The 18,610-nt window shown below is 40.3% G+C and overlaps 1 protein-coding gene across 1 annotated transcript in view; it reads right to left on the reverse strand.

The window, feature by feature from the left end:
* MOB1B (MOB kinase activator 1B) overlaps positions 1–4,652 on the reverse strand; it is a 53,493-nt gene extending 48,841 nt beyond the window's left edge. The window contains exon 1 of the mRNA XM_015081897.3: positions 4,271–4,652. Within this exon, the coding sequence (XP_014937383.1) occupies positions 4,271–4,284 (14 nt within the window). The 5' untranslated portion in view covers positions 4,285–4,652. The remainder of the gene's footprint in view (positions 1–4,270) is intronic.
* Positions 4,653–18,610: the final 13,958 nt, after the last annotated feature.

Here is an 18,610-nt window from a genome sequence, read left to right on the forward strand (position 1 = left end):
AAAAATATATGCACACGTAAATGTGTGTGGTTATGTTATTTTCTAGCACAGTCCAATGAGAAGGTCTGGGAGCAGCAATGCATCTGTACCAACAAGCATACCTATCACCTACATTCTGTTTTCTAAATACTATTTTTCAATGAATAGAACCTACACCTTTACAGAAATAACCATTTCCAGGGCCAGGGCAGAGAAAGTGTAGGATAAACCTGGAACATTTGGTTGTGCCAGAAAGTTAGGTAGTGCTCACAAAAAGACAGAGACAAGTCAAAGGGACACAAAAGCCAGCCTGAATAGGACTCCCACTAGCCAAAACTGAGACAATACGATTCTTGATTTAGGCTCAGGTCATGATCTCATGGTTCATGAGATCGAGCCCCATGTCAGGCTCTGCACTACCAGTGCAGAGCCTGCTTGGGATTCTCTTTCCCCCGACCCCCACTCTCTGACTCAAAAATAAATACATAAGCTTAAAATTTAAAACAAAAAACAAAGATGGATCTGGGGAAGGGGGCAGGGAGAAAAAAGAGAAGTAGGAGAGGAAGACAGAGATGGACACATAAACACAGCTATAACCCTGGGTCTCCTTTCCTAAATTTCTATTCTTTACATTGAAGTTACTTCACATAATGCTTAATAAAAATTTCCTTCCTGTCTCTATCTATCTCTGTTTCTGCCTATACAGAAACAGATCTGGTTTATACTCATTCACATCCCTAAACCACCTTTCCTACAGACTTCCATTTTAAGTTAACTACAAGTGTTTGTTTCAACTCTGTTTCAACCAAGTAGCCCTACATTAGGAAATAAGGCCTTAGTCTTTTTCAAGTTAAATATTTCTGTAAAATTTCACTGGTCAGAAGAGACTAGCAATTCCAAAATGCAAGAAATATAGAGAATACTCAGTATTTTCAGTGAACACACTTTGAGTGAACGTTAAGAGCTCTGATCCTAAATTTCCCTGAATTTTATATGCATAAAATGCCAAGAGAGGGAAAACCCTAAGAGGGCTGTATTTTGATTTAACCCATGCCAATAATCAGGCCAATAACCTAAAGTTAGTGATTTTGCCACTTTACCAAAAAGAACTTGAGTAAGCTATGTCACTTATAGATCTCATCTGGCTCCAAGATTCTACAGCTTTTCAGACAAACCTGAAAATGGACAATTCACAAGCAAATTCATGTCTCTATGACGTTTCCTCTGACTGAAATCTTCTACTTCCCCTTCCCCTTTCAGAAAACCCTTGTTATATATTCCATCACTTCTTTCACGAAGCTTTCTTCCAGCCCAAATCGGACAAATTGCTCCATATTCTTTAGACCCCCATGTACTGCATCTATTACAGATGACGATTTATAAACGATCGATCACTCTGGAGTCCCACATTGTCCACAATGCTTAGCACACAGCAGGTGCTGACAATGTTTAAAGATTTGAGTCTATTAAGTTAAATTAGGTTCCTGTGAAGTTTCTCTATGTATCAGTTGGGAATTTAGCTTATTAAAGATACCCAAAGGCCAGTCTGCAGCACACCCAAAGCTTTGTCCCAATCTTATCTACACATGCTGTACAAATTTATTCTGTGCATCTGCACAAAAGCTACAAAAGGTATCACTGCTGCTGATTATCTGGACACCCTTTGGGTATTACCTAATCTACCTCATCTCCCCATCCCAAAACCTCTTTACCCTGCGTTACTTTGTTTCCTGGCACTTACGTCCTCCTACCATGTGGTATAATTTACTGATATTCAGTGTTTATGGTCACTTACCAAAACATAAACTGAACTAATACAGGAATCTCTTACTGTTTTGTTCATAAATGATACCCAGTGCCTACATCAGTGCCTGGCACAATAAATTATTTTTTTAAACAATAATTCTTTCCTTCTGTCTTAAAGCCCTCGGGAATTATGAGTCAGCACCCTCATTAACTAACGTATCTCACATTGCCCTTACTTCCTCAGCTACAACCATTTACAGTAGCCTTCCAAGTAAGCTTCTAAGAACTAGAGAAAAATGTGTGTATACACACAAACACACACACTTTTTTTAAGTAGGCTCCATGCCCAGCATGGAGCCCAACGTGGGGGTTGAACTCTCAACCCTGAGATCAAGACCTGAGTTGAGATCAAGAGTCAGAGGCTTAGCCAACTAAGCCACCCAGATGCCCAGAAAATACTTATATTTAACTCCTAAACAGCAACTTTTAATTTCTCTGATCAACTCCTGGTAGAGAAATAATATTCAGGAAGCTATACCAAATAACATATAGATGAAACAACCAAAACTTTGTTCTTTCATTTCTGAGAATAATTATTTATATCTATGAGATCTTCAATTTAGCGTTGGAACTACTAGTGGACAAAAACCAAAACCAAAAATGTTGGATTAACTTTTTTGGATTGTCAAACACAATCCAATGTTGGGAATATATTAACTGCTACATGAGACCTGACTGAAAAATTGTACCCCAAATAGTACAAACCCTCTAATGTGCCATATATTTACATACATCAGTTATGGCAAGATTTTTCTTATGTAACTAATATGCTTCAGAAGAAATAAAGTTATCCACTTCATTTCTGTAACTATTACATACTGAGCCATGTATAAATAGGATACTATTCTATGTGTATTCAGAAAATACCACCAAAACTTTCTCCATCCCTAGTTTCAGCCACATATGGTTTTTCCCTGCCTCAACCAATTTAGCTCGGAGTGCCAAGAGACACAAGTCCATTAGCAGCAGTTACAGACATCATCTACATTGCTATTTTGAAGACAACTTTTAATTCTTGAAGAAATCAAACATCAGCAGTGTAAAAATACACTCAAGATGAGAAGCTTCAAGCTGAGATACCTGGAAATCTCGTTTCAAGCTAACATGGGAAACAAGGACTTTCATAAGTCCCCCAATCCTCCTATCACTACCTACATGACAAACTCAAAATCAACTTCCAGGATGAGCCTGAGGAAGAGATTTCACAAACTCACATGTGTTAGGCAGGATGACACAAACCAGGCCACCTGTGCACATGAGCAATGTTAGCAAGCTGGCCTGCCAGTTAGCCTTCTGTGGTCACTCAGTTTTGCCTGAACACTCGAAAAAGAATTAATATTCTACATAGGGGCCTATGAAAATAAGGGTTAATTAAATTCTCAGGATCCAGGTGCCAATGTGATGACTAAAAATTACAGGTGGAGAAAGAAGAGAATGGGAACAGAACTGCTATTGCTACTGTTGTGAAGAAAAATACTATTCTGTCCACAACAGTAAAGGAGTATATGATGTTAGTTTCAACCTCCAAGTTTTTATTAGCTTTCTAACCACAGATCAAACAAAAGTGAATCACAACGAAGCCTTCAAACGCGTAATTCCAAGGGTGTTCAGACGACCTGGGGCTGTCTGCTGCCTCCATACCCCCATCTGGCCGTCCCATCTTTCTGTCCATCCCCCCAAACTCGTCTGCAATAAAGGTAAATGAAATAGCGACCAGCACTAAATGTGACGGTAAGTTGGCATTTACAAATGATCTGCAAAATAACTCCCCAGCGGACCTAATCAACCCAGAGCACACTACCGGACTGCTTGGTGGCTGTCTAAAAAGATAAAGCCCGTACTTTTCTGGGGAGCATACTGGGAGGAAGGGCACCTCGGTGAACCAAGTAGCTGCTCCACACTCCAAGACCCTGGACTGTCACCTGGGGATCCTGACCCTAAAGCCGCCTCATTAAGGATGTGTTACATGCACAGGACTTGTTACTCCAACTTTCCACTCCTAAAACCTAAGAGGGAAGTTAAAAGGGTGCTGGGGTGACAGGGAAAAGTACAACGCCCGACCTTTTGTGCTTGGAATCCAGAAAAAAGCAATGGGCAAACGAAACGGAGAAAGACCACTTGGCAAGCGACGCATAAAGGTCATGCGGAGGAGTGGGAGGTATCTATGCAGAGCGTGCAAACCAACAAACCCAAGAGTGGAAGGAAGGGAAAGATGGGGAGATGGAGAATGCAGACCCAGGCACCGGGGTGTGTCGGGACTCGGGGTCCGGGGAGAAAGAGCCTCTGTGGGGGCTGGAGGACTCCAAGCGAGCTTGAAGCGGGTTGGGGAGGCGACGGCCGTCAGGCAGCGCCAGCGCACCAGAAGGGCTACCGGAGACCTGCTCAGTGGGAACGCCCGGCCCGGGCAGCTCGGGGCAAGGCGAGCTGGGGCCCGCAGCCCTGGTCGCCCGAACAAAGCCGACGCGCGCGGGGCCTGGCTACTCACAACAAGAAGCTCATGTCTGCCGCGGCGTGGGCTGGGGGCTTTGCGGTTTCTAGGCCTCCGGGCGGCGGCGGCGGCGGCGGCCAGGGATGAAGAGGGAAGGAGAGAAGAAGAGGAGAGGAGGAGGAAGGGAAGCGCCAGCTGTTCGACGGCCCCAACTTGTTCGGCTTTGCTAGTTCCAATGGCAGGCGGAGGGGGCGGAAGTGGGAAGCGCACGGCTTGAATCACTCACTGGGAGGGGAAGGGAAAGAAGGCGGGGAAAGGGCCACACGTCTGCTCTCCGAAGAACAGCCGCCGTGACTGCTGAGCTGCTTGTCGCGCCTCCCCCTCCTCCGATTCCTCTTCTTCCTCCTCCCCCTACTCCTCGTCTCCAGTCCCTCACCGCCCTCAACCCGCGAACTCTCGCGAGAGTGGCGGGCGCCGACCCTCCCTCTCCGCTGTGGCCCCGGGTCCCTCAAGTTCTGGACATCTTTGCAGCCCCGGACCACGCCCAGCGAGTGCACTGGGGCCACCAGATTGGTCAAGGACTGTCCACCTAGTTGCGGGTCGTGGCAAAACGCTCCGAACTGCTTAGCTGGGTTTCAGCAGTCAGGAAGTGGGCTTCAGCTGCGGGATGTCAGGGTTCTGCAGTGAGGGATGGAATTGCCACCAGAATTATGCCCTCTGTAAGTGTTCGGCACAGGATGGTAAAAGGTTATGGAGTCTCTTTGCTAGTATATAAAAACAGGAGGAAGTTTAACGTGTTTGGAATGGGTTGGGTGTGGTTCCTCCAGAGGAGAGAAAAGGGTCTAAATGGGTTTTCAAGGTCCCTGTCGTTTTATGGTTGTATTTTAAAACCCTGAACTAGGAGAGGTCAGGATCCATTATTGTCTCAACAGGCAAGCTATGGTGTCATCAGCAGCTGGGAAAACTGCTGTGGTGACATATTCAATGTGGAGCATTCTTAAATGGATTATAAAGCCTGGCTCTGAACCCCTTAACTGTGAAATGCAAGGCTCCCTATAAGGGGGACTGAATCAATTCTAGCCTCTAGAATGTTCTGTGCAACAGAGTGCCGAATGGTTATAATTGGCTTAGGCCCCATAAATGTTTAATCAGCATTGCCACTGATAACCAACCTGCCACAACATTATCAATTTAAGTACCCATTTATTTTACACAAGAGATGTCCATCTTCTTTACTTAAAACATGCATCAAGTCCACAAGTAAGTTTTCAAAGAACCTGAACATAACTTAAATAATGTGCAGCTATTAACCCACTTTGGGCTAACTGACATGAAGGAAGTACCAATATGAACTATATGCTTTTGAGTTGGTGCATTATTAGTTTGGCATGTTGGTAAATCAAACCATTTAAAAAAATACAGAAGAAAATATTGGAATCTTGACATTATCTTGGGAACAGCAGAGGTCACTGGAATAATTTGGGAAGACTTAAATACTCAAAAGATGCAGGAAAGAAGGGGGGAAAGGATTTATCTCAATATAGTGAAAATAATGGATTTATAACAAAAGCCCAGATCTTGATTTGGTACTAATTTATTATGTAATTCCATAAGGGTCTTCTGAAAGTAAGACTTGAATTACCAGATTAGGAAATTATGTTTGGGAAGAGTAAATCAGTTAACCTATTAGAACAACAGTTCACACCTTTTAAAATGAGGGTCTTGGATTATTTCATGATCTCTAAGATATTCCAGTTCTAAAAGTCTGTCATGTCAGGGACATCCATCAAATGACTGGCAGACAGTTCCCATCTGCTCCATGATTTGGCAGGCTGTCTTACATAGTTTTGCTTTTGTTCAAACACAATTTAGATGAATCCTATGATACTGAATCAGGATAACAATTGGCAGAGGAGAGAATCTGCTAAAGTACCTGCTGAGTTCTTCTTTTCATACCACAAGGAGAGTTGCCTGAAATTAACAGCTGATAAAACTTAAATATATTGGTCTTAAAAATGATAGTCATGTTAATAATATGGAATATAATTCCAGAGGTTAGACATTTAAATCAAACCATGGCTGTCACTTAAAATTATTCGGCTTCGAAAGCACTGGGAAATTTAGAACCAAATAGAGATTTATTCAAATGGACATTTCTAATTGCAATTGCACTTTCACCAATCCATATTTCATATCACTCTTCTCTTAAAATTTCAAGAAGTTCCTCTCCTGGTCAAAAACTTATTTTGTTTATAAATCTTTGTTTATGAAAGATTATTAAAGTTTGTATTTACCAGTTTTTCAAAGAATTGAGACTATAGCATGAGTAGAATAGAATACAACAGAACATGTGTGGGTATATGCTTTCAAATATCTTCACAGATCCATTCAAATTTATAAGTATATTTACATATATAAATATAAACAAACAAGATAGTTATACATTCTGGTAAGATAGGAAATAAACAGAATAATGTCATAGAGAATAATGGTGAAGGAAGAGGATCTAATTCATTTATTTATTTTTTAATATTTCTAAACGTTTATTTGTTTTTGAGCGAGAAAGAGAGACAGAGTGTGGGCAGAAGAGAGGGAGACACAGAATCCGAAGCAGGCTCCAGCTGTCAGCACAGAGCCCAATGCGGGGCTCAAACCCACAAACCCTAAGATCATGACTGGGGCCGAAGTCGGAAGCTCAACCAACTGAGCCACCCAGGTGCCCCAAAGAGGATTTAATTTAGATTGAATGGTTCATAAAGTCCTCTCAAGGAGGTGACATTTTTGCTAAGACCTGAGACAAGAGAAGGAGCCAGGCTTGCAAAGAACTAGGGGATGAGCATTTTCTGGTAGAGGGAATAACAAGTGAAAATGCTCTAAGATAAGAAAGAGCTTAAAGAGTTCTTAGAGTTGAAAGGTTATGGCCTGGGCAGAGTGACCAAGAAGAATGGCATAAGAGAAGCCTGGACATGTAGACAGGGCAGGCTGGGGTTGACAAGCTTAGGCAAGGCATTTGGATTTTATTCTGAGAACATTAAACAAAAGAAGTAAAACAAAATAATCTGAATAACATTTCATTTTTTTTAATTTGGAAAATTTCAAACATATATAGAGGGGAAGAAATATGATGAATCCATCACACAGCTTCAACAATTATCAGCTCATGATCCGTGATTAGCATTTTGGAAAGATCATTCTCCCTTGTTGTGGAGAATGGACCAGAGGAGGCTAACATGTCAGAAGGGAAACCAGAAGACTATTGTAATAGTCCATTTGTTTCTCAGTTGTGATTTGGTTTAGGGTAGTGTCATTAATAATAGGAGAAATTAATAATCTCAAGGTAAAACCAACAGCACTTGGTGATTGTGCAGGTTAGGGAAAGAAAGGAGTCAAAGATTACTCCTATTATTTTGGCTTTAGCAACTGATGGAAATAGCCATTTATTGAAATAGGGAAGGTCTGAGTGATAATTTGGTAGTAAAACCAAAGTTCTATTTTAGATTAGTTAGCTTTGAGATGTCTATTAGACATCAAAGTAGTGATGTCTGGAAGAGTTTGACTACTGCACAAAGCAGAGGGAGAGATCCAAACTGCAGGCATGAATGTAGACCTCAGTTAGTAAATAGTATTTGAAACCATAAGATGGGCTTGCAAATAGGAATTTATATTCCCGATAAGGATAGACATAGCAGAGCATTACCTGTAAGCATCTGTTTATTCTTTACTTCTCTTCCCAGATATCTCTGGTTTCTGATCACCACTTACCTACTTCAGTTGTATTTATAATCTCCTTTTCCCTCAAGGTAATGGTTTCTACAACCTTAGAGATGATTCATCATACTTTTTATCAGATTAATCATTTCCAATGTGTTCACTAACATGTTACCCTTCCCAGGTAAGATAACACTAATTAAAGCCAAGTTTCCAAATAGTGGGTAAGAGGAAATTTCTCCTTATAGAAACATTTCAGTTAAAAAAAAACAAAAAAACAAAAACAGGGGCACCTGGGTGGCTCAGTTGGTTAAGCATCCGACTTCGGCTCAGGTCATGATCTCATGGTTCGTGAGTTCAGGTCCCATGTCGGGCTTTCTGCTGAAAGCTCAGAGCCTGGAGCCTGCTTCAGGTTCTGTGTCTCCCTCTCTCTGCCCCTCCCCAGCTCGCGCTCTGTCTCTATCTCTCAAAAATGAATAAACGTTAAAAAAAGAAAATTTAAAAAAACAGTAGGAATGATTTAATTATTATTAGAATATCACCATTTTTGCAACTCCTAATAAATTACTGGATCTAGGCATTAATCATGGCTGCTGGTATCACAGGGAGAAAACCATACTTTGTATGCATCCTGATGGAAGAATGTATCATCACCTGTGAAAAAGTCTTGCCAACAAAAAAGAACTTGAATCTGGTTAAGCCTCTGGTTCCCTCTGGTTAAGAGGGAACAGGAGAATATGGTAAAGAACACGTTAAATGACACCACATGGATTCATCAACAAAATCCAAACTGTGGAGAAATGATACAGGACCCAATGTCTTCAACAAATGAATTACAAAGGAAAAATAGAGCTGAAAGAGAAACCTAGAGGTTGAAAGAAACATAAGAGAGATACCCACCAGTTGTCAGGTGTGCTTTCACTTACATCCTAATTCAAACAAGCAATGTGAAAAAGAACAATAACAAATATTTATGTCATTTATGGACATCCGAAAGTTTTGAACACTGGGCAATTGATGATTAAGGACTAACTATTGTGGTGATGATGTTGTAGTTATGTTTTTTTAAAAAGCCCTTATGTTTTATAAATATGTACAAATACTTACAGATGAAACAATATGCCTGGAATTTGCTTCAGAATAATGTGGGAGAGGGAAGTAGGGGTATAAATGAAATGAGATTGGCTGTGAGTTGATAATTGTCAAAGCCAGGTGATAAGAATATGAGAATCATTAAGCTGTGCTATTTACTTTTGAAAATTTAGTTTTGAAATTTTCCATAATAAAAAGAAAAACAAATAAATAGCAGGTCTCCTTTTGCAAAGGCCTAGAAGAAGTATTAATTAGTGATGGGAATTTAAAATTTGCTGATACAGAACAGTGATTTTGGGGGGTGCCTAGATGGTTCAGTTAGTTAAGCGTCAGATCTTGATTTTGGCTCAGGTCATGATCTCACAGTTTGTGAGTTTGAGCCCCACATGGGGCTCTGCACTGATGGCACGGAGCCTGCTTGAGATTCTCTCTCCCCCTCTCCTATCCATCTCTCTCTCTCTCTCTCTCTCTCTCTCTCTCTCTCTCTCTCTCTCTCTCAAAAATAAATGAACATTTAAAAAAAACTTAAAAAAAAAAAGAACAATGATTTTTTTTGACCAGAGCATTCTTTCCTTGCCCTCATATCACCCAGCCTTTTCTGCCTATATAAAGATATTCTTTTATATATAAAACTAAAAGGAAATGCAGTTAATACCAGGGAGAAGAAATGCCAAATTCAAACCCCGTGGCTAAATCTGGGCCTCAGTATTTCTTAAGTAGCTGATTCCTTCTGATTCTAAAATGTGATCTGACTGGGAAAGAATAGATACCTGCACAGCAATAGAAAAAGTACACCTAGGCAACAAATCTTTAGTAACCTGATCAAGTGCATTCTGTTGTGCAAGAGTGTTTTGGTTACATAACATCTAGATTGATGTGGCAATTATTCCATCTAATTAGTTTATTGCATAAGATTGTTTTTATAGCTACCTCATATTGAATATTTCTCATGGTCTAGTCACTCTGCTAAGTTTTTCATATATTTTATCCTCATGTCATTTATTCCTTACACTACCCCATAAGGTTGGTATTAGGTGTTATTCCCCCCATGTATAGATTAGGAAACTAATGCTGAGAGGTTATGTATGTAACTTGCTCAAAATCACATAGCTGTACATACAAGCTGAATTCAGTAGATCCCATTTCCTTCTGCCCATTTCCATAATCACCTAAATTAGAATGAATATATCCTAAATGAATTTTGGCATGCTACACAATCCCACTTAACATAGCTAGCAGTTCAACCTAACCCTCATTAATGCCGTTTAGATCTTAATTCCATACCTTGCTTCATTAAAGACAAACATGTATAGTTATACACAAACCAGTGTATGGTTATAAATGCTTCTCAAGGGCATATTATTCTGATATAATAGAAAAGAATGAAAGTGGGGCCCTGGGTGGCTCAGTCCATTAAGCATCCAACTTCTGCTCAGGTCATGATCTCACAGTTCATGGGTTCAAGCCCCATGTTGGGCTCCATGCTAATAGTGCAGAGCCTGCTTGGGATTCTCTCTCTTCCTCAGATTCTCTCTCTCCCCCTCCCCTACTTGCTCTCTCTGTCTCTCTCAAAATTAACAAATTTTTGAAAAAATTTAAAAAGAAGTGTAAAAGATTGGTTCATGAAACTTGGTGTCTCTGGGTACAATCATTTATCACTAAAAGCCATAAAGTATCAAAATACAAAGCTTATTTAATGTGTTACAAGGGAAGAAGAAATCTTCTATTGATCCCAACCCTAACCCAATCCCCTCCAATTCAAGCTGTTCATTCTTTTAAAGGTGAGGTTTGTGCAATAAAATGCTAGATTTAAGAGAATGATGACATACATACCATTTGTCCATTCAACAAGCATTTACTGTCTATTATGGGCCTCTGGAAGCAAAAAACATCATGAGTCCTATAGGTCATTGGGAAATACAGGTAATCAGACAAAAGCAAAATTAAAAAGCATGTAAGTTTCAGTAAGGAAAAGCCTATGTTATATGTGAGCATATATGAAAGAGAACTCACCTACTTTTTTTTATTATTTTGAGAGATAAAGCACAAGCAAGGGAAGGACAGAGAAGTCAGGGAAGGACAGAGAGAGAGGGAGACAGATAATCTGAAGCAGGCTCCAGGCACTGAGCTGTCAGCACAGAGCCTGATGCGGGGCTTGAACTCATGAACTGTGAGATCATGACCTGAGCTGAAGTCAGACGCCCAACCGACTAAGCCACCCCGGTGCCCCAGGACCTCACTTATTTTGGTCAGAGAATTAGATCCTGTGCATTGAGAAATGGCTGGTATGTATTTACTCCTTGCATATAAATTCCTGTTATATTTATAAACAGCACAAATTAATAAAACTTCTATTCCCCTCTCATCATTGTCAAACCACTTTTGGTGGGTTTTTAATTTTAATTATTTTTACAATGTACATTTTATTTATTTTTTAATATAATTTATTGTCAAGTTGGCTAACATACAGTGTGTACAGTGTGCTCTTGGTTTAGGGGTAGATCCCCGTGATTCATCACTTACATACAACCCCCGGTGCTCATCCCAACAAGTGCCCTCCTCAATATCCATCACCCATTTTTCCCTCTCCTCCACCCCCCCCCCCACCAACCCTCAGTTTGTTCGCTGTATTTAAGAGTCTCTTATGGTTTGCCTCCCTCCCTCTCTGTAACTATTTTTCCCCCTTCCATTCCCCCATGGTCTTCTGTTAAGTTTCTCTGTTTTGGTGTTTTGAAGCACCATGACATAGAAATTGATTTTTGTTTTCAAGAAGCCAGTCTTAGAACTTTTTAGAAGCTGCTACTTTTGGTATGCAATTTTTAGAATCTTAGTTCATAGGACAAAAATCATCAAAGATTTCTTGCATGGACTATATGCACTTGCCCAGTAAATGTTGACTGTCTTTATCTGTCAAGTTTATTATTGTCCACAACTGATTGTTTTTTCCCACTAAACTTAGACCTTGTAGCCACTTTTCCAGGCAGCTGCGTTGGGGGGAGGAGGAGAAAGGGTCCTTTTTGAACCTATTCAAAGCTGCCTTTCCCAAATTGATAGGACATTGCCAAGGTCAGAAAGCCTAAAATTAACTCTACCAGCTGTGTTTTGGATTGCTTCATATAGCACATGGACTCCGGGGGGCTCATTCTGGATAGGCTAGTTTACTGCTTCAATCTGCGGTACCCTTAGAAGTTTGTTTGCCTGGAGTACATGTTGTGCACAGGATGTGGTAGCTAAGCAGCTTGAAAGTGTATGGGGACTAAACAAATAAGTCTCTCTTTTAATCTCAAAGAAACCTAGCAACAATGGGGGGGGGAGGGGATGGAGAAGTCACTACTGTGTATGTCAGATGAGCTGCTTAACTTTTAACCTTGCTAAAGTTTCCCAGAGAGCAAGCTGGTTATGTGGTGCCAAAGACCAAGAGATGATGCTGCAGTTGCAAGGAGTCTATGTTTTTAGCCCACCCATCTCCATGAGGTCATTTAGCATGAAGGACCATATATAGGCATAGAAAGTATCCCAACTGGCTGCAACTTAAAAATATCCTAAGAATCAGCAGCTGTTACTTTCACCCACACAAATTCACAGTTGGCTTAATAAGATAGTGCCTGTTCTCAAGAGCTGCAGCCCTCTGGGTTATGCCCTCTGTTCTTAGGTTGCCTCTCCCATCTCCAGTCCCCTACTCAGAGTAACTTAAAGCAGAATGGATGAATAAAACAGATTAGTTATGAGCGGTTCAGGGTTTGCATCAATGTAAATAATGAGATGTGGAAGTCAGATCTTGCAATATGGTCTTAAATCCCTGCCTTTACAACCACTGGACCCCAGGAACCCTAGGCTGTCCCTACTCCTGGCCATTTGTTCTCTCTCACTTATGGCCACTACCACTCCCTCTTCTTGGCATCCCTCTCATGTTTTTCATAGTTGTCATGGTCACAACCATAGCAACCTGAGCAGGCCACAATCCTCTTATAGCTGGAGATGTGAGATACTGTTTTAGACAATATAATTCCCCTGTACTTCACCAATAGAAATCTGGTCCCAGATAAATCAAGTTTTTCCTTGGGAGAAATATTGCAACCCTCCCCAAATAGCACTATTTTTAAGGTTTGTATAGCATCAGGGTAACCAGGAAGAATCTACAGATTTGACCGGTTTTTTTTTTTAAACTGTTCCCTATTTTTGAGAGAGAGAGGGATAGAATGTGAACAGAGGAGGGGCAGAGAGAGAGGGAGATACAGAATCCAAGGCAGGCTCCAGGCTCTGAGCTATCAGCACAGAGCCTGATGCTGGGCTCAAACTCATGAACTGCAAGATCATGATCTTAGCCGAAGTCGGATGCTTAACTGACTGAGCCATCCAGGAACCCCCAGGAAGAATCTGCAGAGAAGAAGCCCAGGATAATCCGTCCCACCTTGAAATTTGACCAACTATTTCTAAATCCCGTATTTATAGGCTCTACTCTGTGTTTCCACACCAATCATTCCATTTGAGTACAGGGGAAGAGTTTTAGAATGAAAATGGAGGGAAGATTTCATGTGCAAAATAAAGCATTTTTTGGTTTTATTTTTATTTATTTATGTATTTATTTATTTAGTTAGTTACTTACTTGCTTATTTACTTACTTTTGAGAGAGAGGGAGTGTGTGTGAGCAGGGGAGGGGCAGAGAAAGAAGGAGAGAGAGAATCCCAAGCAGGATCCACCCTGTGAGGGCAGATCCTGATTTGGGACTCTGTCTCATGAACTGTGAAATAATGACCTGAGCTGAAATCAGTAGGCAAGATACTTGACTGACTGAGCCACCCACATGCCCCAAAAGAAGCAAGTCTTTTTTTGTTTGTCTGCTTTTTATGTTTACTTGCTTTTGAGAGAGAGAGAGAGAGAGAGAGAGAGAGAGAGAGAACAGGGAAGGGGCAGAGAGAGAGGGAGACACAGAATCCGAAGCAGGCTCCAGGCCCCGTGCTGTCAGCACAGAGCCTGATATGGGGCTCAAACTCACAAACCTGTGAGATTGTGACCTGAGCCGAAGCCAGAGGCTTAACTGACTGAGCCACCCAGGTGTCTCAAGAAGCAAGTCTTAAAAGGTTAATAGACTTTCTCCAGATCAGGAAGGGGTGAGAGAGGAGTAAGAGGCAGAGACATGGCATTACAGAAAGATGATGCCACATGTGTAAAGCTCTGAAGCATGAAAAAAAAAATACATATGTAGACAAAGGACATGTTGACTGCTACAACTAATTACCTTAGTACAAACTCTCATTCATTCAACAATATTTATTAGTACTAACCATATACTAGTTACTTATGTTAGCACTTGGGGATATAGTAGGGTACAAAACAAAGTCCCTGACCCCAAGAAGTTTATATTCTAGTGGGGGGGGGGAGATAGTTTGGATTTGTCAATGCATTAACTCTAGCTGTATTTGCATTTTCATTCATTATCCCTAATTATGGCATGAAATCTCAACTTATTAAAGCAATATTTTAGAGGAGTAAAGGTATCAGGAATCAAGTAGGGAAGAAATTCAAGAGTTACAGCATAAAGATACAAGGTGTTCTGACCACCGAGCAGACAATAGTTCCAATGCTCAGTTGAACTCTGCTTTACTTGATATCACAGAACTGTAAATTTAGTTCTATAGGAAGTGCTGTGAATATTTAAAGTGTAGCTTTCAGCCATAACTCAGTGACTGCATGGTCAAATGGCAGGTCTAAAATTGGAGCAGGTGTGTGTGTGCAAAGACATTAAGATGGAACCACAACTCTGTTCCTAGGAACAAAGCCTCCTCCTTCTCCCCTCTTTCCTGCCTTCGGCAACCTCCAGGGACCTGTGTCATCTATTAGAATCACTGTCACAGGGCCTTCATGCTTACAACTTCCATAAATCTTCCCCAGATCATCAACAACCATCACAGGAGGCAGTGGGTTGGGAAAGGGTGGTTGGTGGCTACGCAGCATGGCTCAAAAGGCCATGCCTCCCAAGAGGCCTTAGTAGCTACTTGGGATAGGACTGAAAGCAGCTCTTTGTTTCTGGTAATATTCTGGAGCCAACTGTGGCTGCCCATCCTACCATGGCTCTTAGAGGGCTTGTATAATCATGGAAGCATATGAGAATCTAAGCCAGTACTGGAAAGAGACCACAGAATTTTCAGGAAATGAGGGGAACTAATATTTATTTTATGGCTGTGTAATTTTCTGTCGGAATCTTTCAAGGTTCTATACTCATTTAATTCTTACCACAACCCACTGAGGCAGATGTCCCTGTCCCAGTTCTATGGGTGAGGATATTAAATCACATCTAATGTAACACCAGGAGTAAGTAGGAGACCCCAAATTGGAACCCAGGTACTATCTAATTCATGGGGAATCAAATGTCCCAGGGCTTTGTATTATTGTAGGGTTGGGAATATAAGTAGTACACAAACACAGCTTTATATAATATTGAGTCACATATTAAGAAAGTTATTCCCCTTTAAATTAATTTTCATTTCTTCTGATTATATGAAGGAGAAAGTCTTGGTTTGATGCCTATGTCTTTAACATCTCTTTAACATATAGTCTCCAGTTGTAAGAGAGAGAGCCACAGGCTTTAGACCCAGAGACTTTAGTAGGCAACAATATTTAGCTAGAGCTTAATAAAATAGTGCTCTTATTGAATTTATTTATATCTTCTATTACATAAGGCATGTGATAATGGTTTTCATTTACAGTAGCGATGTAAAGTAGATCTTTTTGGTCAAGCTCAGAATCTCTAGCATCACAGTACTCAGGTTCATCTACTTGCTAGCTGTTAGACCTTGGACAAATTAAGTAGCCCTCAGTTTCCTCACTTGTAAAATAAGTTCAATGGTAATACTAATATATAAGATGAATGTGTGGATTCAATGAGATACTGCACATGAAGCACTTAGAACAATATTTTTATTTTTATTATTTTTATTTATTTTAAATATGAAATTTATTGTCAAATTGGTTTCCATACAACACCCAGTGCTCATCCCAAAAGGTGCCCTCCTCAATACCCATCACCCACCCTCCCCTCCCTCCCACCCCCCATCAACCCTCAGTTTGTAGAACAATATTTTTAAAATACTGTTGCTCAATAAATGGTAGTTATTATGAATTTTAGGAGAAAAACAAGCTAATTTAAATCAGGGTTTCTCATCTTTGGCACTGCTGACCAGACAGTTCTTTGTTGTGGGAGGCTATGTTGTGTATTATAGGATTTTTAATAGTATCCCTGCCCTCTATGTCCTAGATGCCAGTAGCACCCATTTATGACAAACAAAAATGTCTGCAGACATTGCCAAGTGTCCTCTCAGGGGCAAAATAACCCTTGGTCATTACTGTTTTAAAAGAAAGGATTAGGTAAAAGTATGACTCAGACATGACATGACTTAGACATAACAAATATCTAAATGTGCTGTGAGAAAACCTGAAGTTTGGGAAACATTGCTCTGCTATAGTGCTATTCAAAATTTAATTTGCAGAAATTACTATTTTTACTTGCAGATTTATAACTATACTCTAAGCTTCCTTTTAAAACTAAAAGTATCAAGCAACTTAGAAGGAACTGGGCTACTAAGTACATGAAAGTTATCTTTACCTTTTTTTCCTTTTACTTCTTTTTTCTTCTCTTCTCTTCCAATCTGTCTGCTCCCATAGACCCTCTTCTACACACACCTGTGAACTGACGAGGCAACATCCTTTGTCCAGACTTCTTACACCCCTCCCTCCCCAGGCATGGGTGCTCTTATCTTCCTCCCAAGGCCCTATTCCCGCTTTTTGAATGCATGTAATAATGTAATTGATGCCAAATCAGATAGTATGCTTTCAGTTACACACAGCAGAAGACTAAACTATCTTTGGTTGAAACAATAAGGATATTTGTTGGTTCACAGAAATGAAGTTTCAAGATTGGAAGTTTTCAGGGTGGCATTTATTCAGTGGATCCAGCTCCAGTTTTCTACAGTTCCCTTGAGTCAGGCTTTCTCTGTGTGCCAACTTCATCCTCAACTTGGTGGTAAATTGGCTATGCATTTGGGGACCTCACATTCATACCCAACCATGTTTAGAGGACATTGAAAAAAAATTGTCTCTAGAAGTTATCCAGAGACAGCCTCAGATTATTGAAAGTGTCAGTGTAGGATTTTTCTGCCTTGGAAGTTAATTGCTTTTAATGATACGATGCCTGAAAATTTCTCTATCTCTGAAGTTCATTAGTTTACTGAGATGTTGATAGAGTAAATGAGATAATGTAAGTGAAAGCACTTTGTAAACTGACATGTAATTGTAAGGTATCCGCTCTTAGGTCTTTTTTTTTTTTTTTTTTTAAGACTATAAATCTACTCAACTAGATCATTTATAGTAGAGTTTATTGTACAATCTCATAGAAGAACAATGGAAGATGAATGTCAAAGAAACCTCAAAACTGGTGCCTTAATAGGGCCACATAGGTCTCAAGGAGACTGGTGAGCGATTCTAGACTCAAGACAGCTCTGGAGTACTCAGCAGCAGAATTCATGGGCCTTATTTGATATGGAGTGGTTAGATTGAATGTTTCTACTTTCTTCTGTCCTGCCCCCAACTGGAAAATTATTTCTGCATTTGTAATTCAAATTGCCAGGATGGGGGTGATGACTGACTTAGTAATTCATCAATGTTTAGACTATACCCTTTACCCCGGCCACATCAAAGGCCACTAGCTATCTTATGGGGAGAATGCTCTTAGTTTCCATGGTTAATAATGTCTTTCAAAGCCTAAATGAATGTCATTTCATACTACACAATGTGTTCTTGCTCAAATCAATTTAAATAAATTTAAAAATAGATTTAAATAAATGAAAAGATGGCACTGTCATATGAAGACAATGCTCTAATTAAACTATAAACTTAATGCAATTCTCCACCCAACAAATATACCAATAAGATGGAAATTTCAAAAAAAAAAATAGGATTTTCCAGAAAAACTGAAGTATACAAGTTTAGCCAGGGGAATTCTAAAAAACAAAGATAGTGGGGACAGGGGCAGTTTATCAGATATTAAAACATTATAAAGATACAAAGTTTAAAATCTTGAAAAGTAAGCTAGATCAATGGAAAAGAATAGAAAGAAAAGATATAGATAAAAAATACATAAAATGGGGCGCCTGGGTGGCTCAGTCGGTTGAGCGTCCGACTTCGGCTCAGGTCATGATCTCAGGGTCCGTGAGTTCGAGCCCTGCATCGGGCTTTGTGCTGACCGCTCAGAGCCTGGAGCCCGTTTCAGATTCTGTGTCTCCCTCTCTCTCTGCCCCTCCCCTGTTCATGCTCTGTCTCTCTCTGTCTCAAAAATAAATAAACGTTAAAAAAATTTAAAAGAAAACATAAAATTACTGCAAGAAAAGTAGATTATTCAGTAAATGGTGAGGGACAACTGGATAGCCATCAGAAGAATCTTGGATCTCTACCTTAATTTTTTATACCAAATTAAATTTCAAGTGGATCAGGGCACCTGGGTGGCTCAGTTGGTTAAGCTTCCAATTCTGGATTTGGGCACAGGTCCTGATCTCATAGTTCGTGTAGAGCCCTGCATCGGGCTCCATGCTCCGTGCTCACAGC

Source organism: Acinonyx jubatus, chromosome B1, assembly GCF_027475565.1.
Source record: "Acinonyx jubatus isolate Ajub_Pintada_27869175 chromosome B1, VMU_Ajub_asm_v1.0, whole genome shotgun sequence".
In the NCBI taxonomy this organism is placed as follows: Eukaryota; Metazoa; Chordata; class Mammalia; order Carnivora; family Felidae; genus Acinonyx; species Acinonyx jubatus.